Raw genomic sequence first — 27,225 nt, 5'->3', positions numbered from 1 at the left:
TGTGTGTGTGTGTGTGTGTGTGTGTGTGTGTGTGTGTGTGTGTGTGTGTGTGTGTGTGTGTGTGTGTGTGTGTGTGTGTGTGTCTGCCTGTCTGTGTGTGTGCGTGGTTCAAGCACTTGTGCGTACCTGATGCACAAGATTGCATTTGTGATGCATTGCTGCTAGATAGCGAAGAACCAGTTTGGTGGCTTCTGTTTTCCCAGAGCCGCTCTCTCCACTGAAACACAGGAAGGAACATAAAGCAGCACATTTCAACAACAAATGGGCTAAATGAATAAAAGATATAGTGTCCAATCGGGAGTGAGGATATCCACAGGTACATTCAGACACTATTTTACACAATATGTCTAGTCTACCTGATCTGTGCAAATTAGAATGTATAGCCCTGATCATGACTTTGAAATATCACTCGACTATCTTTGCTGTGAGTTGAGAAATCCATGGCGCTGTCCGTGGTGCTGAAGTCGTACTTTTTCTCACTTTTCTGTCAGTTAAGTCTTGCATTTACAACATTGCCTTCTTAACTATATAGCTCAGGGGTTGGTAATAGGTGAGCTAGTATATAGTATACATGTATGGACTGGATGGACTCTCTAAATGGAATGATAATCCATTTATCTTCAAGGTAAAGAAGTGAAAAGTCCAGTTATTTGGAAGTCAGAGTACAAGATCATTAGCAGTGAACATTATCTGCACTTTGGGCAGCATGACACCCAGCGTTTATTAATCACTTAGAGAGTCCAGTATGTGATACTTCTCACTTGCCTACTGGAGCTTGAGAAGGGTTTGACTTAATTGACTAAGTGATTTGAGACCCAGCTAATCTTGCATTAGGTCAGGCCTCAATTCCACTTTTGCGCCAAACCACCTGAAACACACACTGTGCTTCATCGCCGCCAACAGTTTAGTGCTAAATACCACCATTATGTCAGCTTTGCCAACGGGGGGGCGGGAGTTTGTGTGCGTGTTTGCGGGTGTATTTAGAGACTCCGACACTTTGACCACATTTCAGCATAGGGTTTCGACTAGTCACTGGACCTCAGTAACCCCTTAACACGCACTCAGTGACTCACACACAAACACAGGGTCCGCACACGTGTACTCGGACACACACACTTCTGAAAGATAATCTGTTCCTGGCCCAGACCTGGCTGGGCTTTCCTTACAGGTATCTCCTTCCGAATATGGCTAGAGTGTTCCAGTTGTGTGCGAGTGTGGTCCTTTTTGTATTTACTATGAGAGTTATGGCTATTTCTCTGTATGTGTCTATTGTTTATATCAGAGTTAGATGTAACTGGCATCTGTTTTTGTGTGGAGAACAGTTGTGACAATGAGAGGTGCCTGTCTTAAGTGTACCTGTCAGAAAACCACAGACAGACACTCATGAATATACAAACACTTATCCAACTGGAGATGGAAACCTAACTGTCCAAGGAGCTTGATGGACACTGTGTGTGTACCAAGGTTAAAGTGCTGCTAACCCAGAAGGTTACTAATGATGTGCAAAAAGGCTGTCTTGTTGCACAAGGCAAGATTAAATGTTAAAACTGTTTTAGCACATTAGGTTTGCAAAGACATATTAGGGTAATTGTGTGCAAAGAAATAATAATGAAAAAGAAAAAAATGAAAGGTGGGCAGTATTCAGAGGGACAAGTTGTTTCAATATAATATTATAAAGTCACAAATCCGCTCAGAGATTAAAGCAACATCGTCACTAGACAACAATATGTTTTTGTAATATTGGGTTAATCCAACAAGAGTAAATAATTGTGGATTGTTAATCAATATTTGTCGTGTAAGGGAAACTTCTGCAGAAATGGAGAGTCAGGACTCAGAGAGACACGAGGAGAGTTGGAGCTTTGATGTCAAACACTGATGTTTATTACAAGTATCGGCCGGAGAAATTCACATCACAAGTCACAGCAGCCAGAGGTTCTGACTGCCCGGAGAGTTGCCACGTCAATTCTGATTACAGCTATATTACAGAGAGTTCATCAACAGCTGGGAACACTGGAGATGTCCCCAACATCTGGAGACACTCAATGACTTGTCTGCCTCTTAGGCTCTGTGACCGAGAGTTGACCGGTCATAGACTGAGAAATATCAACATGTGCATTAGCACATTCCTTACGGGAGATAACAGAGTCAGGGTTGGTCGTAAATGTCAACACACAGAAAGGTTAAATATCTTAGGAGTAAGGAAGAATTATTCTTTGACATGTCGTTTCATTTTTTCTTGGAAAATGGTGTTGAAAATAATTTTCCAATCTTTTTCTCATTTATTTATGATTTTTCTTTTTGTCATTTGCAACTTCAATGTCAAAGAATATCCAAGTTCTGTTCTTTTCATGTAAACCCTAAACCCTACAAAGGCCAGGTGCACCCGGCGTGATGTGTGGTGTACAGTACGACTTCTCTGCAGGGAGATAAGCTGTGGATGAAACTCTGATGTATACAGTATATCTAGTTGTGAACTTGGTGATGTCTGGTTTGCAGAAACATGGAAAGTAATTCTTAATTATTGAACATTTGAGAAGATTATAAGGGAGTCATACTCTTACCTTATTATTATGACCTGGTTGTGTTTGGCATCCATCATTTTGGAATAAGCAGCGTTTGCTATGGCAAACAAATGCCTGAAAGAGAAAGAGTCAAGCTCAGATATCTAAAGAGAAAATAAATCTAACTGGAGCTTATTTTCTTGTTCCTATCCTTATCTTCAGTATATCTAACCTGTACAGAGCCGTGATCAGCTGGAACTCTTTACCGGTTCACATCATTCAGGAAAGTACATTTCAAAAGGTTGCTAAAAAATTATTTAAATATTACAAAGTAAATTTGAACTGTGGCTATGTATGCATATATTATTATGTACACTTATTTGTATTTACTTTTGTTTGGCCTTAGGATGGCGACAATTGGATGACCATTTTAGTTTCATTTCATTTCACTGTAAATAGCATGAAATTATGAGCTGTTTTGTTATAATTTTGTTGTATGTATGTGTATGTATGTTTTGAGTGTGTGAGGACCCCAGGAAGAATAGCCAATGCTCATGCTAGTGCTAATGGGGATCCTAATAAAGACATAAAGACAGACATAACCGTATCCCCTGTACAGCCTTAATCATTTACCTAAACAATTCTATGTTCCTTTACTTCAAACATGTCAGCATACTTTCTTAGTTTAATATGGCAATATGTGTTGTATTGTTTTTACAATGAAATATATTATACAAAAGTATACTAAAAAAACAACTTTGTTTTCAGTTTACCATCCCCACAGTTTGAAATGACTCACGGAGGGTTCTCTCCCAAAGCATGACCCTTGTACAGCAGCACCATGTCCGTCCCATAGATGTTGTACATCTTATAGGGGTTCACAGAAACCAGAATACTACCTATGTATGTCTGAAAATAAAAGAAAGAGATACGTCTTTATGATCAACACAAACAATGAAACAAACTGATTTGACTTCGGATTTCTATTTTCAAGAATGTTTCAGTAGTACAACGTTGTATGCAGGTAGTTGGATGTGTGTGGTGCTCAGATACTTGCATATATAATCTCCCTCTCAAATCTTTGCCTCAGGTTCAGCAGAACAACCCCTTCGTGCATCTCCCTAGACCGAAGCAGTGGAACAAACACATTTAAGGATAACAAAGAATGTATAGTGAATGACTCTACCATCAAGATGTCTTCACATATTTGCACTGAGCTCAATTCAAACCAACTAAAGGATTTGACCAGTTTCTTTCATCGATCTTTTGTCATTTCTCACCACTGTATTTCAAGTATAGCAGTAGCAATTCATCACTCTATTTACTCTGAGAAGGAAACATCCCAGCACTTAATTATTGAAAGTCATAATTCACCAACAAGTGACAGATTGCCTTGCATCTCACTTTTATAAATGTATTTCTTTCGCACTTCATAATGCAATCTCTCACAAAGAGGGGACTTTTTTGTGAATGTCTACTTACTCTAGCTGTGTCATATCTTCCACTCCATCTTCCTCTCGTTGCTCACGGGCTGCCATGGTGGGCAGGCTTCTGATGGAGTACATCTAAAACACAGGTATACATTCAGACATGACGAGATGATACACATAACTCTGTGCCCAAAGGGTTCATGTATTCATATATGCACTCCCTCATATGGAAATATTTGAATGGAAGAAGTGAAATTCTCTCCCCTACATGTACAACTAATCATTATGGCATTCAGAACCCATGTTTGTCCATCTTTCACCAAACATGTCCTTATTATCTTACTTAGTCAATGTGCCCAATACCTGTTCTAATCATATATTCTGCTCTTTTAAAACCAACCAATAATTCACCTAAATAATGTACCTTCCCTCTGAATTTCTCCCTTAACATTACACATTCAACAGGAAGATTTCATCAAAAACTTAAAGTCTTAAAATATAGTGCCTAGGGATGCTCCGATGGATCGACACTTTTCTCTGTGCGCGGCAAAACAAGCTCGCCAAAATGGCTTCACCAGTCTGGCAGTATTTTAAGGTGTCCGAAAATGACAATAAAATAGCGGTATGCTACGTGTGTGAAGCTGAAATCCTGCAGCTCCACCCGCTGTGACGGACCGGTGAGCGGAGCAACACACACAAGAGTTAGACCTAACACACTTAGCTATTGTATCTACCTCTGGAACTAGCTAAACTAGTTATACATATATTTATTCTTCACTGTCGGGTCACTCATTACTGGATCAGCGAGCTGCATGAGATACTGAGATACTGAGAGAGAGAGAGAGAGAGAGAGAGAGAGAGAGAGAGAGAGAGAGGAAAAGAGAGCACTCCCGTCATTTCTCCCGTGTTATTCTCCAAAGTGAATGTAAACTTGAATAATGTACTTCATTTGAATGTAATAATTATGTTGGTTGTTGTTTGTGGAAGCGCCAGTGAATGAGCCCCATTAACTGAGTTTTAAACATCACTTTAAATGGAAGATCCCCATAGGCCCCACCCACTCGATCAAATCGGCAATCGGTCAAAATTGGCGATCGGAGCATCCCTAATAGTGCCCAACATTAGCTATGTTGTGCACTTATACAGTATGTAGAGTCATGTATTGAAAAATGTTACCTTGTCATACCACTGCCCCTGTGGTTCCCCCTCCCTGCTCAGATTCCACTCCCCTTGTTCAAGACCAACTTGTCCCTGTCCCATCGGGCTGTGGGGATCCAGCAGCTCCCCGTCTCGATACATGGACCACTTATTGAGGTTCTGCACCGTCCCGTGAGGTAGAACCCTCTCTGCACCCCACACATCCACATCTTGCCCCAAGCCTTCAACTCCAGGGCCCTGTGCCCAGTGCTCTTCAGGGCCGGACCCCTGGACCTGGGGTGACACTACAGCGTATGATGGCAGGCGAAAAGAGGCCCCTCGGAGGTTAGTATTCTGCAAGGCCCCAGAGAGATTAAGTGACCGTGGTTCTGGGGCGCTAGGGGCACCAAGCCGTTTCATGATATTACCATCGGGGAGACGGTAATTTGCCCCACGTAGGTTTGGGTTCTTTGATAAGGCATTGGACAGGTCAAGTGTTCGAGGTGCAGCAGCAGGTTGAGGGCGGGTCATTAGAGATCCGTCAGGCAAACGGTAGGTAGCAGATCGGATGTTCTTGTTACGTAGAGCGTTGGAAAGGTCAAGGGAGCGTGATTCAGTGGTAACATCAGAACCAGGCTGCCTCAATAGTGATGTCTTTGGGAGTGCGTAGGAGGCACCTCGGACGTTGGTGTTTAACATCGCACCAGAAAGGTTAGGACCAGAGCGAGCTTGGGGTTGCTTCTGCGAAAACAATGCTGATCCATCTGGGAGCTGAAACTTTGCATTACGCATGTTAGCATTCATCAGGGCGCTAGATAGCCCCGGTGATGATACAGCATTCTGCGTTTCCTCCACCGGATGGGTTAGAAATGAACCATCTGGTAACCGATAAGAGGCCTTACGAACATTAGGGTTAAGAAGAGCTGAAGAAAGCATAGAAGATGATGGGATAGCGGGCTCTGGTGATGGCTCATTTCTTGAAACCAGAGTTCCATCAGGCAGCCTGTATGTGGCCTTACGTATATTGGGGTTTAACAGTGCAGAGGAGAGCATAGAAGGTGGCTCTGGTGATGGCTCATTTCTTGAAACCAGAGTTCCATCAGGCAGCCTATATGTGGCCTTACGTATATTGGGGTTTAACAGTGCAGAGGAGAGCATAGAAGGTGGCTCTGGTGATGGCTCATTTCTTGAAACCAGAGTTCCATCAGGCAGCCTATATGTGGCTTTACGTACATTGGGGTTTAACAGTGCAGAGGAGAGCATTGGAGAGGAAGGGGAGGGTGCAGTTGTGGGCTCTGTCCTTGTTACAAGAGTGCCATCAGGCAAACGATATGTGGCTTGCCGCAAACTGGGATTGAGCAAGGCAGAGGACAGCATCGAGGGCGAGAGGGGTGACGGACCTGGGGAAGGTACAACAGGTTCCGTTCTGGTGACCAGAGAGCCATCAGGTAGTCGATAGGTGGCCTGACGTAGACTTGGGTTCTGCAGGGCATTGGAGAGCATAGAGGGGGACACCCTCCCACCACCACCATCATAGGTAACAGGGGGTACAACAGGACCACGGGACATTGTCAAAGAGCCACTTGGAAGCCTTAACATGGATCCCTGGATTTGGGAGGTTCGCAAACCACCTGAGAGAAATGACGGGGTCCCCTGTTGAGGTGTGGGGGCAGGAGATAAGGGAGAAAGGTGTCGCTGAAGGGGTGAAGCATATGATGCATTACGTAGCTGGGAAGTAAGCATACCGGAAGACAAGTATGGGGAGGAGCTAACAGTTGGGGCTGGCGGGGCTACTGCATGAGGGGGTGAAAAAACAGGTGTATAGACATTTGCATTGCGTTGTAGTGGAGACGAGTAGGAGGCATTGCGTAGTTGGGAGTTCTGCATCAGAGCATTGGATAGGCCAATGCTGGCATATGGACTCCCCTCCTGGCTCACCTGTACATCAGCCAACATCTCCACCTGGCTACCAGGTATGGGAGAAGGGCTTCTCTGTAAAGGTGTGGTGTAGTTGGCATTCTGCAGATAAGGGTTCTGCAGTGCGCGCCCCAAATGAGGTGAGGAAGGTGCAGGATGTGGAAGGTTTTGAGGGTAGACTTCATACTGTGTTTGGGGGGAAGAGGGTCTCGGTAAAGAGTAAGCAGTGTTGGAGTAAGGAATGGAGGAAGGAAGAGAAGGAGGATAGGGAGCACCTATAACCTGAGGGTTCGGTAAAGCATTTGTGAGCATGGGGGAAGGGCCTGGCTCCATCATCGTGTAGTCATAATGGGTTATACCTTGAGATGGCTGGAAAGTTCCAGGAGCAAAACTGGGGTGAGGTGCTTGAGGTTGAAAAGATGCTGGCCCTAGACTCTGGGGACTCATAGCCCTTTGGGGATACGGGGACGTTGGGCGAGACATATAGCGCATCGGAGAACCTGAACGGGAAGGGAGAGTAGATTGGCGATGCAGTGGAAGGGGAGATGAAGGTCTACTCTGCAGCCTACGCACTGATGGCTGGGGAGAAAGAGGGCCACTCTGTTTTAAAGAAGGCTGTGGAGAAACAGGAGGCATTGGAGGGGGTCCTCTAAAAGACTGTCTCGATTGAAGAGAGGGCTGGTTTCTGGGCATCCTGACTAACGGCTGCCCTCTACCTACAGGTCTGTGGAAACCTCCTTGGGGAGTACCAATTCGCTTGGACTCTCTTAATCCTGCAGGCCGGGAGCCTGCCCGAGCCAGCATCGGTGTTCCAGCTACACCCCCCATCTGTCCTGAAGAAGACGTTGGGCCACTATGTATAGAGGACCTGAACGGAGCTACATGTTGAGTGACAGGGGGTCCATGGGGTCCATGTCTACTGCGTCTCTGTGAGTAAGGATTAGCTGGGGAGGGTTTCACAGCCCCCATGGGCACATGATTTCGGCCTCCAGCTCCACCTCTCAGCCTGCGAGTAGAAGTCCGGGTCGGGAGAGGGCGATTGGAGATACGTGATGGCGAAGGAGAAGGTGGGCGATAGGGGGAAGTGGGGCGAAAAGTTTGAGGGGGAGAGTGAGGTCTTTCAGTCATAGGTGGGCTCCGTCTTTGCGGGGATGGTAGGGGAGGGGAAGGGGAACGCCTCATTTTGGATGTTTGATTTCTACCTTTGAACTTATGTGGTCTGGTAGATGGAAGAGGCACAGCATCAGGAGGAGGTTGCTGTCTGAAAGAGAGTCTTGGAGAAGGTGGTGGGCTTGCTCTCTTTCTGAATGATCCCCGGGGTGAAGATAAGGGGCTAGAAAGGGGGGATTGGGGTCGGACATTTGATGGAGCCCTGCGCAACCCAACTCTCCCCCTACCTCTAGGCAGGGTTGGCTGGGCTCTAACTGACATCCCTCTCCTCTGGTATGATGGGGAAGAGGGTGGGCTGTGAGGCCTTCGCACTTGGCCTGCCATTGAGGCCTGGTGCGAAAGGCCTCTTCTATGAAGGCGAGGGGAAAGATGGGAATCTGCCTTGATGCTGGTTTGGAAGTCCATATGATGTTGTGGGAGGCGGTGGGAAGGAGGTGCTATTGTCCTTACCGATCCTTGTCTAATTGACAACTGTGGGGATGGAAGGGGCCCCATTCGTCGCACTGGCCTGGGTGAGGCAACTGGTGAATGCATTGGTGAATGCATTAGTGGAGGCATCAGGGGCTGAATTTGTGTGACCATTGGTGACATTTGCCCCATCTGGAACATGTATTGGTCTTGGGGGAGGGACGTTTGGTACACTTGGGAAGCAAATTGTTGTGGTAGGGGAGACGGAGACATGTGGGTGAGAGGAGGGTAAGTAGGCTGAGAGAAAGAGAAGTGTTCCTGTTGAAAAGTCATAGCTGTTGGTGAGGGGTCTTGTCTTTGAATAATGGGGGTTTGTTGCTGGTTTATGAAGGTGGGGTAATGGGACTGAGCAGGAGGGTATGTGGGAAGCTCATATTGTATATCTGACATCATGTCCAGATTGTTGAGGTCGAGAGCTGGGGAGGGAGGGCCATACATTGGGGAGGAAGGATGGTAATGAAGAGGAGGTGGTGGCAGGGTTTCCACCTCGAGTCTTTCTTTTCCAAATAGCTTAACCTGGGGTCTGGGGACCCTGAACTGCTCTCCTGAAACTGGCTCAGGAAGCAGGTATGACAGCTGCTCTTGTCCATATAGTTGTCCTGTCACAGCTGGATCCAGCCCAGCATCCGTATAGAAAGTGGGTTGATAGGGGTTGTAAATAGCAGTAGGGTCTGTGTATGCCAGCATCGGGTCATTATACAGGCCTGAAACAACCTCATAACCACCACCCATCATGGCATAAGGGTCCGTCATCCCATAGTTATAACCCATATTTTGGTCAAGGTAATCTCCGTACAGCTCGGTTTCATTTGGGTCATAGAAACCGTCCGTAGCATTACCATAGTAACTATACAGCTCTGGCTCCACTGCATACAGAAGTCCATCTTCACCATAGTAATACTCAATCCCTTCATCGGCATAGTATTCTTCATACTCGTCATCATAATAGCCATAAGGGTAATCGACGTCTTCCTCATAGTACATGTCATCATCGTAATAGAAGTTGCCCTCATCATCATAGTAACCGTATTCATCTTCCCACTCGTCATCGTCGTAGTAATCCTCTCCATAAGGGTCATATGGGTCATAGGTCATTGGTTGTCTCAGGTTACCTCTAGGTCTTTCTCTGTCATAGTAGTCTTCCTCATATCCATACTCATCGTCATCATACTCATAGGCCTCATTATAATGACAGGTCTCTCTCCCTCGAGTGTCCCTGTTGGCAAAAGACAGACTCTTCTGTCTTCCTGCCCGACCATCCAACCGACCTTGGCCCTTAGCAGTCAGGTACCTCCCTGTCAACCAGTTAGACGCTGCAGCTATCTTTCCTAAGATCGAGCTTTTAGTCTTAAATCCTGATTCTGCTTTCTTTTTCCCAAACACGCCTTTCAACTTCCCTCCCAGTCCCTTTGCCTCTCTTGCCATTTTCCCCTTTCCCCCTAAACCGGATAGATTCATCGTCTTTTTAGCAGGTGGGGTTTCCTTGGTATCAGCCTTTTTATTGAACATGCTAAAGCCGGACAGACCTGGCTTTTTGTCGGCAGATTTACCCCCAAACCCAGCCAAAAGCTTGCTGGTTCCCAGTAGTGGTGCACTACCGGCAGCTGGCTTCTTTTTCTTGGAGAGTCTTAGGAAGAGACGGGAGGTGCTTTTGAGGTTTCTCTTTGGTTTTGCTTTCTCTGCCGTCTTAGAGGGCATGCTGAAAAGAGAGGACTTCCCTGTCATGCCTGAGAGGGCTTTGGAGGCTCCTTTAAGGTGAGACTTGACATCTAGTGTCTTCTGTGTTTTTGCTGCACCTGTGCTTTTCTTCTGTCCCTCTGCAGCAAAGCCAATCATGGCCTTGGAGGCTCCTTTGATGTTGACATTACTCATCTTTTTCAGGTTTAGTGCACCCATCCCTTTCTTCGCCGGTGCCCTAGTTTCTTCCTCCTCCTGAACAGACATAGGTGCATGTTTAGAAGGCTTAAAACCCTTCACAGCAATGGCCTTGGATGCGCTTTTCAGAGCTGCTTTCCCCTTCCCTTTATTCTTCTTGATAACTACCTCTTCCTCGCTCTCATCATCTTCTTCAGTCATCATCTCTTCTTCTTCCTCTTCTTCTTCTTCTTCTTCTTCTTCTTCTTCTTCTGACCCCTCCTCTGATTCACTGACAGGTTTCTTTCCCTTTCCCTTCTTTCCATCATCCTTCCCTTTCCCCTTAGCTGGAGGCTCCTCCACTTTCTTTCCCCCTTTCTTGTCATCTTTGCCTCCCTTCTTATCATCCTTTCCTCCCTTTTTTGGCTCCTCTGACTTGCCTTTCTTGTCACCTTTTTTAGGTGCCATGGTGTCTCCTAACTCATATCATTTTAAACAAGAAGATGAAGAACAAGTTACTATAGGTGCTAGAGAAGGGCAGTAACTATGTAAAGGTTAATATGCAGTAACATCCTCTTTTTCCCAATTGTTTTCATGTCTTCTCCCGTTTTCTTCTCCATGTGATCGGTCCCCGTGACACCCCAGAAACCAAAGCACCCCGTGTTCCAAGTCAGTTGTTCTATAATGCACACAGAGACAAACAAAAACCACGCTGCTTCAAAACACGATCTAGTAATGGAGTCGGAATCTCAGCCATCAGTGCTCACTCGCATTACAGAACGTCTTCAAGACTAAATAAGATGTCTCTGTGTGAGTAAAAAAAAAAAAAAAAAAAATGCTTGTTTAATTAAAAATGTTGCATATCAAAAACGATATCTCACTGGCTGCAATGTCTCTCAGTTTACCCACTTGTTTCCACCGGCTGACTGAGTGTATCCTATGAAGTCCATCCAGAATTGCAAAAATATCCGTACATTGCTACTTGGTCCTCTTTTTAAGGCTTGAAAGTAACTTCCCAGGGTCACACGGTGAATAAAAGACTGTGCTATCCGAGTGACAGAGTCTGTGTAGTCCTTTGTGTGTCTCCCATTGTTAGTGCGTCCTGTGAGTCCGGCGTGGAATCCTTATCTTGGCCACCGAACCAACTTTGGCAGGACGTCCCCCTAACGAGGATGTGCGTCCGTGTAAGTCTCGGGCTTCGGGGGTGTCCTCCTCTTTGTCTGAGCGTGAGTGAGTTAGCTTGTTGTATCCTCCCACATATACGTCAGTTTGCCTTTGTGAACTCCTGCGACCTTCTGCATCTCTCTCTGGTTACTGCAGCTTCATCCATCCCCGGTTCATCTTAACGTGAGGCGTCAACAGCTCATGAGCACGCGCATGTGAGTATATGTATTGTATGTCAGTGTGTGTATATATGCATCAAGGTGTATCCCTATAATATAGTTGCAACGGGCAGCTTTATGCACCAGCTATACTGCCCCATGGTAACCCTATCTGCAGCTTCACTCCTGTATGAATAATGCAGGCTGGCTGAGCTGTTGCTAAACTGTGTCTGAGAGGCCAAGCCAAGCAGAGCCAAACACACACACACCAGCGGGAGCAGCATGGTCCACCACTGACCGTGATACGTGCTTTAATGTCCAAAAAAGCATTCACAACTATAGGATGGCACAAACAGTAAATATGGGCACTTTTCATGTAGAAAGATGGAACTTAGGACGTACATAGTTTGTTCAGACAAAGCAATACAATGGATAATTATTGCAGTACCTACTATTAAAGTCAGTGTTGCAATCTAATTAGTTGAAGTTCTTAATTTAAAGCAACTTTCCACTTAAGTAAACCCCAAATCAGGAACGACCCCTCAATATTTGGCTCGAGCGTGTTTTAGAGCCCCAAAAAGAGAAAAAAACAACCATTTCTTTATGTCCTTTTCTTTACGTTGATACTCTCAATGCTCCATCTATTTTAAGATGCTAAAGAGGCCATTAGGGAACTCTCTTAAATATCATCATATCATCAATGGCTGTCCTTTACTACTCATAGGGTCAATTGGAAATGAACTTATAAAGGGATACTCTAAACAAGAGTTGACCATTGAATTAGAATTCACCGGCCTGGAGAAGGGAAATGTGTAACATGTGTACATGATGTCAATTCATTGAGGGCGTTGTGATACCTACTCATTGATGATGATCTGATGTTAATTCATTGATGACAGGCTGATATTCCAGGAGGTCATCTCGGTGGCAGATATGAATGTTTAATGGCTGGCCTGCCTACGCAGAATGGATAAAACATTCATCGCAGGCAGCGCTCTAAATATATCACAAAGGGTCAACCCCACCCCGGGCCTGATCCCCAACCAATGCATTATACATGCAGGCTGGTGTCAGGGGTTAAAAGCCAGATACCACAGAGCACGTGGAGTAACAACAAAAAGAAAGAAAGAAATGTCTGATAGCAGCGAGTCAAACACTAAAATATTAAATATAGCTGTACATGGAAAGTATTTATTTCACAGAATACAAAAGAAAGGTCATGATGTCAACGACAGTTAACATGTCTAACTTTTATTTTGGGTAGCTGGAGTTGGAAGGACTAATAGTCTTGACCCAAGATAAGTCCCACTTATCACTTTAAACGGTCTGCAGACGGCACGGCAATAACAACAACATCAACGGTTGTTGGGATCATCTGACTGCAGACTGAGATAAGGGGGTACAGAGTGGGCAAGAAGGAAAGTTCATAAGTTCCTTGTTGTCTCATCAGAGTCCGACACGGTGAAGGTTGATGGTCACTAGAGGTAAAGACACACAAAGAGATCTATCTGATATATGTGATATGTATCTGCGCGCTGGTTGATGTGGTCCGTTGACCGAATGAACTGGTGTTGAATGAAGCACAGAGGACAGAGATGGATGAGGTGGGGAAAGGTAAGGAGGGACAGAAAGGGATTCACTCCGAAGTAATTATAAGAGCGTGTCAAAGAAGGAAGGACCTCAACTTAAGGATGGGGAGTGACCCATAGAAGAGACTGATCATAGTAGAAAAGACGAGATGGGGGGATGACAGAGAGTGATATGCAGGCACAGCAAAGAGAGTGAGAAAGTAAGAGATGAAACGGGAGACTTTCTTTAACTACGTGCCAATCAGTGACAACAAGCTTTCAGCAGAACCACTCTGTGACACGAGGCTAATAAAGGAGATCACCCGAGCGGAGCACAGCCAACAGGCTCATTTAATGACTATGGGCACACACACACACACACACACACACACACACACACACACACACACACACACACACACACACACACACACACACACACACACACACACACAGTTTGTCTCATAATGGAGATTGCTTGCAGGATCTACTTTGAGTCATCTGTAGAGACTCTACGGACTGACAGCTACACACACACACACACACACACACACACACACACACACACACACACACACACACACACACACACACACACACACACACACACACACAAACACACACACACTCACACACACACACACACTGAAATGTTCCAAATGTCATGGCGGCCCATCTGATAGAAGCTTTGATATTTCATTACAGACCACACACCGAACTGACATTATCAACCCTAAACACTTCTGTAATGCCAATAATAAAGCAATAAGGTGTGAAGGTCAACCAGAGGAGCGAGGGAGCGTCTGTTCAGACAGAGAAGGTGAGGCAGGATGATGAGGAGGCTGGTTTTGGGTTTCCTGTAAGCCTCAAAGCCCAATTCAGGCCTTAACCTTCGCTGCAAGATTACTAAACAACGAACGAGACGGCAGCTAGCGCACTGAAGACCTGCCACCGAGGATCAAACACCAACACTCGGCTGCTATGAATACTCCTCCCGTGCTTCGTGGCAGCATCAAGCTTAATTAGAATTTTGTTTAACTTTAAGTCGGTTTATCCTTGAATTTTCTGAATCAAAACATTCTCAAACTTATGTAAAAGAAAGCACATGTTGGGTATTGTAGGTGCCATAACACTACTTAGCTCAAGTTCATTATTTGTATTATTATTATTATTTACGTCACCTTTATTTGCTTGTTGAGCACTTCCGGTAATTGTCACATGGGTGTGGTTTGGTTTATAAGTCACCTGTTTGATGTCGAGTGACAGAGGGTGAGCTTGTGCTGTCATTTTTTCTGTTGACCGTTTTGTCCATAGTTACTATGTTTTGATTTTGTTTATTAAATATCCTTAAAACTATATGGCTTCAACATGGACTTTCTTTTCGAAAACGTGTCACAGTTTAAAGCCAAGTTTAGCCTCTCGGCGACTCAAATGTAACTGGGGATTGAGCCGCCACAGGTACTTAGCTGATTCTGTGATGCAGGGATCCAACAGTAACACAATATATTAATGGTACCGTGTTGTGAAGTTTTACACATACTACACTTGACTTATCACAAAGACTTCAAAGTTTGTGAACAAATATGTATATATATATATTTGGTTCTGGATGGAGCTTTTCAAGGTTTACATTTTTATAAACAAAGCTTGAGACTCTAGAGAAAAAGACTACATGGAATTGCATTATGGGAAATGTAGGATCCAGCATGTCTGGAGCCTGGCTTACGGTCATGAAATCTGATTTTCACTACATAATTAATGTGGCCTAAAGAACAATTGAGATATTATTACAAATAATTCTATCAAACAATTTAATCTCATTATTTTTTTTGAATGTGGGTTGTTGTTGTTGTTTTTGGCAAAAGGTTTACACTGTTTGGTAGGGGGAGGAAGATCGGAAAGAAACAGATAAAAACTACAGCAATTACATTCTTTGTATTCGTAAACCTACTTGATAAACAATATTAAACCTGATTTTGATTCTAAAACTGAAACATAAATTACTTAAATCGCACTGGGTTATTTACATAATAATATCATGTGTATTACTACCATGATATCAATATTTAACTTTTTAACATAACAGTTATTGACACCCATAATCTGGTATTATAAAGTTACCTGAACAAGCACATCAGAAAAGACAACAAATGAACTACTACGCCCTCTCATGGCAATAAACTGGTAAAACTCAATGACTTTTTAGAGTTGGTGCATCTTACCTTCTCTCTCTTTATTTTTGAGTGAGAGCTGTTGAGATTTGGAGATCTGAAATCCACAAATATCCAACAAAACGTCTGAAGAACCCACTCGCCGTCTGCAGTCAAAATCTAACCTGATGGGTTTTTTCTGGACCCTCTGCTCATGTTTTATATCCTTCTGTACACACACAGACACACACACACACACACACACACACACACACACACACACACACACACACACACACACACACACACACACACACACACACACACACACACACACACACACACACACACACACACACACACACACACACACACACACACACAGAAAGGAGTTACTATTCTTTACATCAACCTTTGCATCAGTAGTGCAGCGATTAGGTTTCTTAGTAAACATGCTGTACATGTGGTGTGTGTGTGTGTGTGTGTGTGTGTGTGTGTGTGTGTGTGTGTGTGTGTGTGTGTGTGTGTGTGTGTGTGTGTGTGTGTGTGTGTGTGTGTGTGTGTGTGTGTGTGTGTGTGTGTGTGTGTGTGTTGTGCTGCCTTTTCCCCGCTGTGTGAGGGCCTATAAGTAAACAATAGTGCAGGTCTATTGTGCGCTAATGGCAGCATCACACAGACACACACACACACACACACACACACACACACACACACACACACACACACACACACACAGACACACTACGCTATCATCCTCCCACACTGCGTCCCGACGTCAGAGCCTAAAGAGTGATTTGTTATGAACCCAATTAGTGACAAAAGGTTGTGGATCATTTGTGGGTTTGTGTGTGTTGGGGAGCCTTATCTGAACTCCTCACATACACACACACATATCCTAAACAAGGTGTCTCTCGCACACACACAGACACAGACACACACACACACACACACACACACACACACACACACACACACACACACACACACACACACACACACACACACACACACACACACACACACACACACACACACACACACAGTATGGGGATAGTTTTGTTAAATGTGAGTGTCCAACATATTAGCTAAAAGGCTTGAGCTTAAGGCAAGGTCGACTTAGGGAGTTTTTTTAAATAATAATTACACATTTTTAATACAACAAAAGGTATTTTCTAAGATTATTGAAAGAACACCTTTAAGTTTTTCTACGGATCTGTTAGTATATAGAATGAATGAGTTTAGCTTATTGTCCTAAAACAACAAGCTGCCTCCCGCCTTCCTGCCTTGATCTCAGAGCATAATACACTAATGTATGAAGTCATCTTTAACATGGTGTCTGATTCTTTGCATAGTTCTTGGCGTTCTAACGATCCGTCTCTTTAAAAGGACAACATTAAGTTGTGTTTGCGTGCTAACTTATGAATGAGTGAGAGCTGGATGTGTGTCGCTGTAAAGTCCTGCTGCTTCTTTATGTGAGCAAATCCATACCTTAGACAAACATCAGTGCACACGATGTGCAGAACACAAGCTGATCATTTGTTGAAGGCTTCGACCTGGATTAGTTAAAGATAAAGGCGAATTTAGTACACCATAGTCTGTAATCCTTTATGTGTGCATGGCTCAGTCCTCACGCAAAAAAAAAGACTATTTATCTTTTGTTCATAAACTCCCTGTTTGCTTATAAGCTCCATGCAGGTCCATGCTGGGTCTAGTTTGTGTGCAGAAATACAACTATATTATTATGAAGAAGCTGAATAAAGTATAGTTTCACATGAAAGCTATTGAAAAATCTAAAAGTTTTTACTTAAAAAATACTGACTTATCAAAAACTGCAGATTTTTTCATAATAATGTTCATATACAACGGAAAAAGCACTTCAATCTAATACAGAGTTGTGTCCCACTCCTTAGAGTACATATGGTATGGACGCTATTAAAAAAACAAGAGGTTTAAATAAAAAAACTTCATGTGAGTTAGAAAAAAACACTTAAGTCTACCTGTCTAATACAATGCTGCATTTTTTAAATGTTCACTGTTTAAAACAGACACTGTGATGAACGTATTATAGTCTAAATATAATATGAACTGCTTAATGTAATGAGCAAGCTGAAGCAGAAGAGGGCAGGAGAGACAAAGTATTCAGGGTCAATTTTGTCTATGGTTGGTGTCTTTCCTATTCAGTCAGAAAATGAGAATATTAATTCAACGAAAGAGGTTTAATATTAGATCAAATATAACAAAAAAATACTGAAAATAAACACGTTACTTCATTGAAAGGCTGTTATCAAGCAAAAAGTCGTCTGTTACCAGGACAACGTTAATATATGAAATGACACTTATTGATTGTTGTTAAAAGGAAAACAAAAAGAGCTCTTAGGTTTAATTCACCATATTGTTCTGCAGTGAAGGGTAATTTGTGTTGTGACCTATATGAAAGAAAAATGACCTAGTAGTTGCAGTAGCAGTGAGTTTCCACATTGAATTTAAATGTTTTTTTGAGCAACATGTATTTGACATTTATCATTAAAAAAATGGTTCTTGCAACATTGGCACTAAAGGAGAGAAAAGTTGTTAATCTTCACATTAGAGAGGCTGCAATCAGCCATTTTTGGGCAGACCTTGATTGAAAAAAATGACTTAAAGGTCCCATGACATGGCCATTTCTACTGATCATAATTCCATTGTTGAGGTCGACTAGTATAGATTTACATTGTGCAATTTTCCAAACTCACATTGGTTTCTCAAACAGCATCTCTGTAAAGTATGTGTATCACTCTCTGTCCTAAACGGCTTGTTGGAGCTCCTGCCCCCCCTCCCTGTGAGCCCAGTGGCCGTCTGCGACACAGCGAGACACAGCGAGACACAGCGAGACACAGCGAAACCATCCCGAACACACACACACCCACACCCGCAGCCTGGCTGGGAGTTTGTGTGTGTGCTCACACACCGACTCACAGCCTCGCCGTCTCAGGGAGGAGAAATCGGCGGTGAGCCCACTATACTCTGATTGGTCAGCTCGCCCACAAGTTCTGATGAGTCTACCACTATGGTCTACCACCGTTACAGCGGAACATCAGTGATTATGTGTTACCATGGCGTTAGCAACCAGAAAATGACACCAGTAAGGACAAACAGATGAGAATGCTGCGTGGGGTCTGGGTGCCGTGTTGGCGGGACGTTGCACGGCTCGCTGCTGCGAGGAGCGGACAGTGTGAGCTGGGTTCATTTCCTGTTTGCTGCGTGGGGTCTGCGAGACATCGCGATGAGGCTCCACTAGCACCCCCCCCCCCCTCCCCAGTGCGTCACAGTTTTGCCGCTGAGAGTGAGTGTGTGTGTGTGTGAGGAACTCCACGGAATGGGTCCATGTGGGTATGGGCACGTCACTGTACCCAGGAAGAAAACAATGGAAAAAGATAAATGTCCAACGAGGCGTTCTGGGGCAGCATAGACAGGTATCTTCTGTGTTAGAGTTGTAATCGCTACAGGGTGTACTTTCAGGGTTTGTGACTCTGCAGACCGTTTACATGCAGAAAAAGCTACATAACACACAAGGGGATGGGTAATAACCAGAAAAGCATGACATGCATGGGACCTTTAAACAATTGGTTGGGTAACTATTGTTTTACTGGTTAACTTCATGGTGAGGGTAATCTGTTTACAAACTGCTGAGTGATAAGTCTGCAAAGTTGTTTCTCATTCAGACTAAACCCACTTAAAAAAGTTCAGCTTTAAACAACAATAACAATAGCTATAAAAGCACTTTAACTACACTACACTACACACCCTACACTACACACCCAGTACTGGCTTATAAGCACTGGCACCACACACCCACACACGCAGTCACTCTTAACCACGCCATATGGAGCCAAGCAGCATCAAGTGTCATGCCTGCTCCACACAATACACACCCATTCAACCGTACCTTTGTTTCTTCTTGTCCTCCACGGTAGTATCCCTCCATCGTTCCTCTCCTCTTCAGGTTATTCCAAAGCAGAATCTCTCCATCCACAATTCACTCTGAAGAGACATCTTTAAGGCATGTTCAAAGGCCAGCAGAGACCACTCACAGCCCCTCTCTGTGTCTCTTTCTTCCACTCAGTGCCCCTCTGCGAGCCTGAAGTGATGCTTGTGAATATTTAATGGTGCTATTGTGCATGTGTGTGTCCCGGTGAATGGGGAGCATTGGCTGGTAGTCCATACTCTCAGGTCAGCCTGCCTTGGAGACGGGACACAAACAGCTGGGCAGCAGGGATGGAGGCAGGAGGGGGAGGGGGCATGGTGTGGGAGGTGGCTGACCCTTACCTGCTGCAGGAGGGATCAAGTTGTGCAGGAAGTTCATCTGAGGGACTTCTGTCACAAAAACAACATGATTTAAAAGTAGGCCAAGCAGTGCATTTGGTGATATGAGATTACTGAATGGTCCATACATGGGTTTGATTATGTTTCTATGAAATTCCTATCCTTATTAGAGGATTGTACAGCATTGTTTCCTTTATATGACTCTCCCTCCACGCCATACTGTAACTCTGCCAACTCTGACTGCTCTTTATTCTGTAGGTTGTTCTTTTTTTTTTTTAATGAATGAATGTATGTTTGCTAACATAAATACTGATGTGTAACCCTATTACTTGCAACCCTATTTATATAATTAGAGTTCTTACAGTTACAGGGTTGTATTTCCTGCTGGACAATTCATTATATTCAGTCAAACTAAATGTTTATATATAATTTTGCATAACCACGTGTGTGTGTGTTACTGTATTTCCCCATTATATTAATTGCTTTCTTGTTATTGGCTCAAGCATGTTAAGGTTTAGACCTTCTATCTTAACAATTAACTCAAAATGAACACAGCTGTGTTAAATTGTAGTTAGATCAAGAGATTAATAGACATGTAAAAAAATAAAGTTGATTTCAAAGTTCTAGCCCACCATTGAGCGCTGTTGAAAAGCAACAAATAAAACATCTAATAAAATGTACCTTTGATGCCTGAGCTGGCCAAAACAATTTTTTTGTGAAGATTTACTACCTGTTTTCTCAAAATCATTACAGAAAATAAAGGGTTCATTTTACATTGCCTGGTTACTGACCCTCAAAAGCTGCTTTCACATCAACGAAGTCAGAAACGTTTCCCTGTAGCTCACCTTAACCCTTACTGACCATTAACTATTAGCATATTGTTGTTTTGACTCATTGCTCATTGTAGCAAAAGTGAGAAAACAACAGCTTAATAGCTAGCTGGCTAGCCTAGCAACCGCAACTAGCTAGCTTGGGAAACATAACTTTGCGCAGTTAAAAAGTTCAGTAATTCCCTAAGGAGTGAGTGGAGACAAACTAAATTGGTTATATTGGAATATATAGTACAACTTACATTCTCCACGTATACAGCAAAAACGACTCCAATAAAATTATGATGTTGCTTAAAAACTGCATAATGTATCAGTTGTCACTGTTCTCAGCTTTTTTCCGTTGCCGCCATGCCACCCAAATAAATATTGCAGGTTCACACATTTGACACAAAAATCTATGAATTACTCATTTCAAATCTGTCATAAAAACAACCACCTATAAAACTAGAAATATAATTTAAATAAGAATGATTAGGTGATTTCAAAGTAATGAACTAAGTTCTCGTCATTTCTTAAATGTTTGACATTGAAAGTTACTTCATTATCTTATTACTGAACTTTTGGAATGGGAGCACTACTGCCATAGTAGAAAATTAAATAAAGTATAGCCTAATAATAACACTGATCAACACGAAAAGTATGGTATAACAAAACTTTTCACATTAATACCTATGACGAGAAACTTTTATTTTTATAAAATGAAAGATTAAATGATCTTGTTCTTACACAAAAAATATAACAACTAACTTTTCATGTTACTACTTGATAATATTTGTTGTTGTATGGTTGCAGCAATACGCTTACGTCCTTTCGGCCCCGTAAGTCTCAAGACAAACTTTAGTCAGCTGCAGAGGAGTGAAAATGTCCAGGAAAAGAGGCGAGGTCTTTGCATATGACTGACCAATAAAACTAAGCAGATAAAACATATTGGTAATAAAAACAAACACCATTATTGATTTAACATTTTATGGACTTTATTCTTTTCCCCCTCCTTTTATCTCTGAATCAACGCATCTTTTTATAATCAAAAAGTAAAATAAGCCATTTCCTTTCCACAGCCAACTCCAGTCTGCTCTGTCTCTTCAATGCATTTTGTTAACTTTAATATACAAAATAAGAATGGTTGCTTTCTTTCATTGATGTTTATCTACTGTACAGTGGGTCTTTCAACACCCCCAACAATAGCCCTTCTCCTCAGTCTCTCTGTTCGATCAGGAGCTTCTTTTACTTCTTTACGACCTGGATGACGTCCTCGTGCTCCATGATGTGCGTCAGGCCGACCCTCTGAGGGCTGTACTTGGTACTGGTTCCCTGGAAGAGCAACAGAGGATAAAGTTCAGACCCTTTCTTTTTGTTTGAGATGGATTAAAATATAATGAATCACTAATCCTGTGTAGAGATCTGCATCCGCTCCACTCTGCTTCTCATGTGTCATGGCACAGTAAACACAGCTGAGCTCTAAATATAGTGACTATTTTTGTAAATGCCTTTTCCTCCACATAGCTAATCTAATATTAACAACTAATAATTGTATGAGCTGCAGCTGTGTTAACGCTAATGAATGTTGTTTATTTAATAAAGCTTAAAGTGGACCTATCATGCTATATTTGAATAATATATTGTAGGGCCATACCTATATAAAACTATGTATATCTGTGAAGTTTTTTTTCAAAATACCAAATAGGTTAAGCATTTTTAGCCATGCCTCATTTTGCTCTATTTGCTCTTTTCCAGCCCTGTTTTTGCAAGGGCTGAATCTGAGAAGTCTTCTTCACTGCTTTTGTGGCAGACTACAGCGCCACCTACAGGCCTGGCATATGTACTACAGCGTCTCCAGCGCTTTCGAGCTGCAATGGCCGTGGCCCAACCCCCTATTCCCCTGATAGGTGGAGAGTTGCCCATATAGGCGGAGCACCACTTTGTCAGAAAAATTCAAATCTGTATCAGCTCCGTTGCAGCCCCGTTTTTAGAGATTTGGGTATGGAGGAAAAGAGAGAGGGTTGTGTTTTCTGACACACATATTCATGTATAAAAGACGTACAAAAGTGCATTTTGCATGATAGGTCCCCTTTAAGTACAATGACATTGCTGACAGTCAGCATGCTTACACTGTGTCCCTGTTTCGTATTCGTACAATATAAAGTGTATTTGTGTACTAAATTAATTAATTGAATTTTTCACATTTCTGTTCGACACCCAATCGTGAGATAAAAGCAACATTAATCACACATTAAAAAATGTTGTATTGTTAATATGTATACCACAGAAGTACAATTATTTAGTACATTTTCTTTAGTGAAATTACACACAAAAAGGACAAGAAACCCAAGGTGTGCCAGGGCACCTTTAAAACTTATTTTCAGATTTGATATTTGCTCATACATACATTTTTACAGCAAGAAATCTGACCCATAAATCAGTGTTTAGTGCTGTGGTTTTCAAAATGAATGGACATGTCTTTTTAAATCTGCCCAATGAACAAAAACAAACTGAATCAAGAGAGACCGTTTTGTGAACTGTAACACCTGTTGTAGAAGCGTCAAGTATGTCTAATGCAAATAAATCCATGACGTCTATTTTACTCAATAAGGCAAATTTGTTATTTCCCACAGTTTATGGGAAGAGAGATACAAATGTTAGATTTTCTGAAGGTCATTGCCTCTGAAAGCTTGTACTTACCCAAACCAGGGCGTATTTGAACTGTCCAACTAAGGTTCTGTGGATTCGATGGCACTACGAGGGAGAGAAAAACAAAAACAGACATATTTGCAATCATATCATAGAGCAGATACAGCAGGTCTAACTACTGTAGTGTTATTATTGGATATGTGTAAAATAATGTTCTTACCACATGTTCTACAGTTGCAGCTCTTCTCATGATGATGGCATCACCAAAGTCCGGGCGCTCTAATGGGAAATACAAATAAATTAACACATGTTTAATAAATGAGGTTTGCTTGTGCCTGTAAAAAGAACGAGTGAATAAGAAAAACATTTGTGTACCTCCTCTTTTCTTAGTGTAAATGCAAATCAGAGCCAGGTATTCCCACAACGTCTCCAGCAGGTAGTCCAGGTTCAACTTCATCCCACAACTGAAGACATAAGGAGGAAGTTGTTAAACACTGATTACATACAAAGAGTAATATAGAAACGTCCAACCAACTAAGCCTACTGTTATTCAAACACATGCAGATGTATATCTGACCTGATGACAACACTGTTAGGTCTGTGAGCCAGGCGGTTCACCTCCTCAATGGAGATTTGATCCACCTTATTGTACACCTGTGGAAACATAAATAACATTAAGTTGAGAAAAAAGACTTGAAAGAAATGAACACAAGTTAAAAAAGGCGCAAAGCCAAAACCTTGTAACACCAAATATTGTAATTTTCCTATTTGTACCTCACAAATACGTTTTTTATGGGTTGAAAATGTTCATAAAAACAGCAGTTTTGGAATAGGAATGTTGCTCTCTGTTTGGCTTTCCGGAATAATGTCTTTCTTTGATCCAGTATGGACTTACATATAGGCAAGGCATGTAAACTCTGTTCCCGACGATGACATCGATGAACTCGTCTGGTGTGCTGTCCTCCCTGAAGAGGACTTCTGCGTTAAAGATTTCTGAGAGGAAAGAGGTTAAAGGAAACAACCAGATAGTTGCGTGGCTACTAAACCACTTCGTGGAAATAAAAAGAAGACTGAATGGACATTAAATCATTGAAAAGTGTTTCTTTCTTCTGACGCTGGCAGGGGGAAGGATACTGTATTCGTGAAGGATGAGCTGCACGAGCTTCTCTGAGCATTGGGTGAGAGGAACTGTGGAGTTGTAGGAGAGGCCGCCGCCTTTCTTGGGCTATGGAGATAAATCACACGTTTTTACCAATTTTTGTATTACAATTAGAGTATTCATTTCTGGAGTTGACAAGCTAGCAGGGATGTTTTTAATAGAGTTTTGCTCTACTTGCATGCAAGGCCCATAAATAATGCAACAGCAAGATAGCATGGTATATGTTTTTTGTATTTATACATACAGGGTCCTCCATTTTTTTCTTGTGCCCAACATTTAACTTGACAGGATATCTAAAAAACGAATAGCTATATCATTTTCAAATAAACTGATGATATTCATGCTCCGCCCAGAATGATGATAGAAAATGTACCTTGAAATAAATATTGGGTTTCGAACAGTTGAGTCTGATGCCCACCGACTCCAACTCTTTTTCTAGCAGTTCTCTAGAAAGATGATGAAAAAAATAGAGATTAGAGGAAATAATTAGTTTATAAACTTACATGTACAGTTCCCAGAACAACCTCGAAAAGACCTGTCACACACCTCTGAACATCTCCTTTGGTGGCATCCAACATCATGATGACGACGTCTGCTGTCCTGGCAACAGCAATGACCTGCCGACCTCTACCCTTACCTAAAAAATAACATCACAATCAGAGTAAAGCCTTTTTCTCATTATTGGGACTTGGGAGTGGTCGAATCCATATAAAAAGTTGAACGAATCCCTACTCTTAATTCCACACGTTCATTAACTAATCTGATAGAACATCATTATAATCAAATAATAGATGTACTTGATCTCTACCTCACCTACTTACTTTGGGTTTAAGACAACGAAATACAAAACCGAGAAACCCAAGCATACCTTGGGCAGCACCCTCGATGATTCCTGGCAGATCGAGCAACTGGATGTTGGCCCCTTTGTACTGGAGGGTGACACATTACAGTGTAAATGGCACATTGTTGCACAGATGTTTAAATCATGCAGTGTTGGGAGGGTGTGTACCTCTATGACACCGGGTATGCAGGTAAGAGTGGTGAACTCGTAGTTAGCAATTTCACTGGCGGTTGATGTCATCAAACTGAGGAAGGTGGACTGCGGGACACAACAGAGGATTTAGTTACAGCAACACATGGTGAATGTTCGTATCAAGTTTCTCTTTGCTTTCCGGTGCCTTTTAACATGTTGGCTTGTTTTTTTTAAATAAAACATTGAGCTATATATTTGAATTTAAGATACACTGCAGAATTAATGAATACAAAAAGAACATGTTTTTTAGATTATTCAGAGCAGAAAACATCATTACCGGGCATGTTTACTTACCTTACCCACAGATGGGAAACCGATAAGAGCAACACGAGCATCTCCTGATTTCATGACATCAAAGCCATCGCCTTTGACCCCCGCTGTTTTGCTGGGCTCCAGGAGCTGAGCTCTGTACTTGGCGAGCTTGGCCTTGAGCAAACCCAGATGGTACTCAGTGGCTGGAGAAATGAATAAGAAACAGTCATGTGAATTCCAACAAATTGAATAAGCCCCCCTTTTTCAAGCATGCACAAAAACGTTGGTGGTCTTCAGGTTTACTTGCGCCATCAAATTCAAGCTGCCAATTTAAGGTTAACATGTGTGTCCTTGTGTACAGCCAAAGTTTGGTTTGTCCATTCTGGGCTACTGTAGAAACACGTCTCTGTGAACCGAAACAGTTTGTAGTTTCATTTGACTACACACAGTCCATAGATGTTCCTAAATCGAACACACTGCTGCTTTAAAAGAAGGGGTACACAATAATGTAGTGTAAAGAGAGGCTGCTATAAAACCAGCACAACCACCACACTGGAGTTAAATCCGACTAACTGAATGCATAAACTATGACTTTACATGTTTTGGGGGATTGCTTCTTTAAGTGTGGTGGCACTTTAACTGTAATCAAGATAACGGTGTCAATTAGCACCAACTCCTTGCATTTCTGTGAGATTAATGAGTAACACAACACTGGCAGCTGACACACAAACACAGAGAGATGAAAGAGAGAGAGACGTATATCTTTGGGTACTTTTATTTGTTGATACTTAGGCAATATTGTTCCTTGAAACTGTCATTACAATAAACCCATTTTTCATTACAAAGGTGGGTAATGGCTACAAGTCCGTTCATTGTGTAGCTAACAGTTAGCCCGGCTAGTGCCCTTTATTACCTTTGTTTTTCTGTGTCCGAGCGATTTCACGCTCAATTTCCGCGATTTTATCCAAGATTCCCATGTTGGCGGTTCAGATGTGATACAACTGTAAAGCAGAGAAAGTATCAGAACACAGAAAACGTGTCACTCCATAGTTGTTAGCTTTGTTAGCTACACGGCTAACCAGTGTGATTTAACAGAAGACAACCCCCTTTAAAACAGTGCATCAACATATCTAGCTTTAAATGAATATCCACATGAAACACATGTAATGTCAACACTTGAACATGTTATATTTTGATAGATATTTACAGTTTGAAAGGGGCTACACTCCGCAGCATGCACAAAAAACTGTCATCACCAACCGGAAGTCGTTCCGTTCCCCTAAGGTTCCGGAAGAAGCAAAGAAACTCAACTCTCTCGCGTTTTTTGGACCCGTGTTTCATTAACGCTCACATCTATCGGGAAGTGCACCGCATGACCGTGGCATTATCTGCATGGTGGAGTTAAGTATTAATAATGTGTCCGGTGTAAATGCATTTTATCAGGCGTGCATTCCTGATGTTGTATCTACAAGTCATTCGGAGTAATTAGGTAATATATATAGAG

General features: G+C 42.6%; 2 protein-coding genes across 2 annotated transcripts in view; both read right to left on the bottom strand.

The window, feature by feature from the left end:
- myo15aa (myosin XVAa) overlaps positions 1 to 7,321 on the bottom strand; it is a 42,143-nt gene extending 34,822 nt beyond the window's left edge. Inside the window, exons 1-7 of the mRNA XM_071203900.1 lie at positions 7,007 to 7,321; positions 5,108 to 5,422; positions 3,984 to 4,066; positions 3,559 to 3,622; positions 3,301 to 3,410; positions 2,562 to 2,636; positions 127 to 217 (exon numbers count right to left, since the gene is read on the bottom strand). Of these exons, the coding sequence (XP_071060001.1) occupies positions 127 to 217; positions 2,562 to 2,636; positions 3,301 to 3,410; positions 3,559 to 3,622; positions 3,984 to 4,066; positions 5,108 to 5,422; positions 7,007 to 7,321 (1,053 nt within the window). The remainder of the gene's footprint in view (positions 1 to 126; positions 218 to 2,561; positions 2,637 to 3,300; positions 3,411 to 3,558; positions 3,623 to 3,983; positions 4,067 to 5,107; positions 5,423 to 7,006) is intronic.
- Positions 7,322 to 21,598: 14,277 nt separating this feature from the next.
- On the bottom strand, positions 21,599 to 27,019 carry drg2 (developmentally regulated GTP binding protein 2). Its single transcript, XM_034089484.2, has 14 exons — positions 26,929 to 27,019; positions 26,635 to 26,722; positions 25,764 to 25,924; positions 25,446 to 25,535; positions 25,305 to 25,365; positions 24,983 to 25,073; positions 24,810 to 24,882; positions 24,412 to 24,502; positions 24,173 to 24,270; positions 23,855 to 23,931; positions 23,653 to 23,741; positions 23,498 to 23,556; positions 23,329 to 23,382; positions 21,599 to 21,960 (listed from the first exon to the last, which is right to left on the bottom strand). The coding sequence occupies exons 2-14, from the start codon at positions 26,696 to 26,698 to the stop codon at positions 21,874 to 21,876; spliced, it is 1,095 nt and encodes a 364-aa protein (XP_033945375.1). The 5' UTR covers positions 26,699 to 26,722; positions 26,929 to 27,019; the 3' UTR covers positions 21,599 to 21,873.
- Between the last annotated feature and the right edge of the window lie 206 nt (positions 27,020 to 27,225).

The sequence above is a fragment of the Pseudochaenichthys georgianus genome, chromosome 8 (assembly GCF_902827115.2).
Source record: "Pseudochaenichthys georgianus chromosome 8, fPseGeo1.2, whole genome shotgun sequence".
Lineage (NCBI taxonomy): Eukaryota > Metazoa > Chordata > Actinopteri > Perciformes > Channichthyidae > Pseudochaenichthys > Pseudochaenichthys georgianus.
Note: the sequence above shows the minus strand (reverse complement) of the source record. Positions and strands in the feature narration are given on the sequence as shown.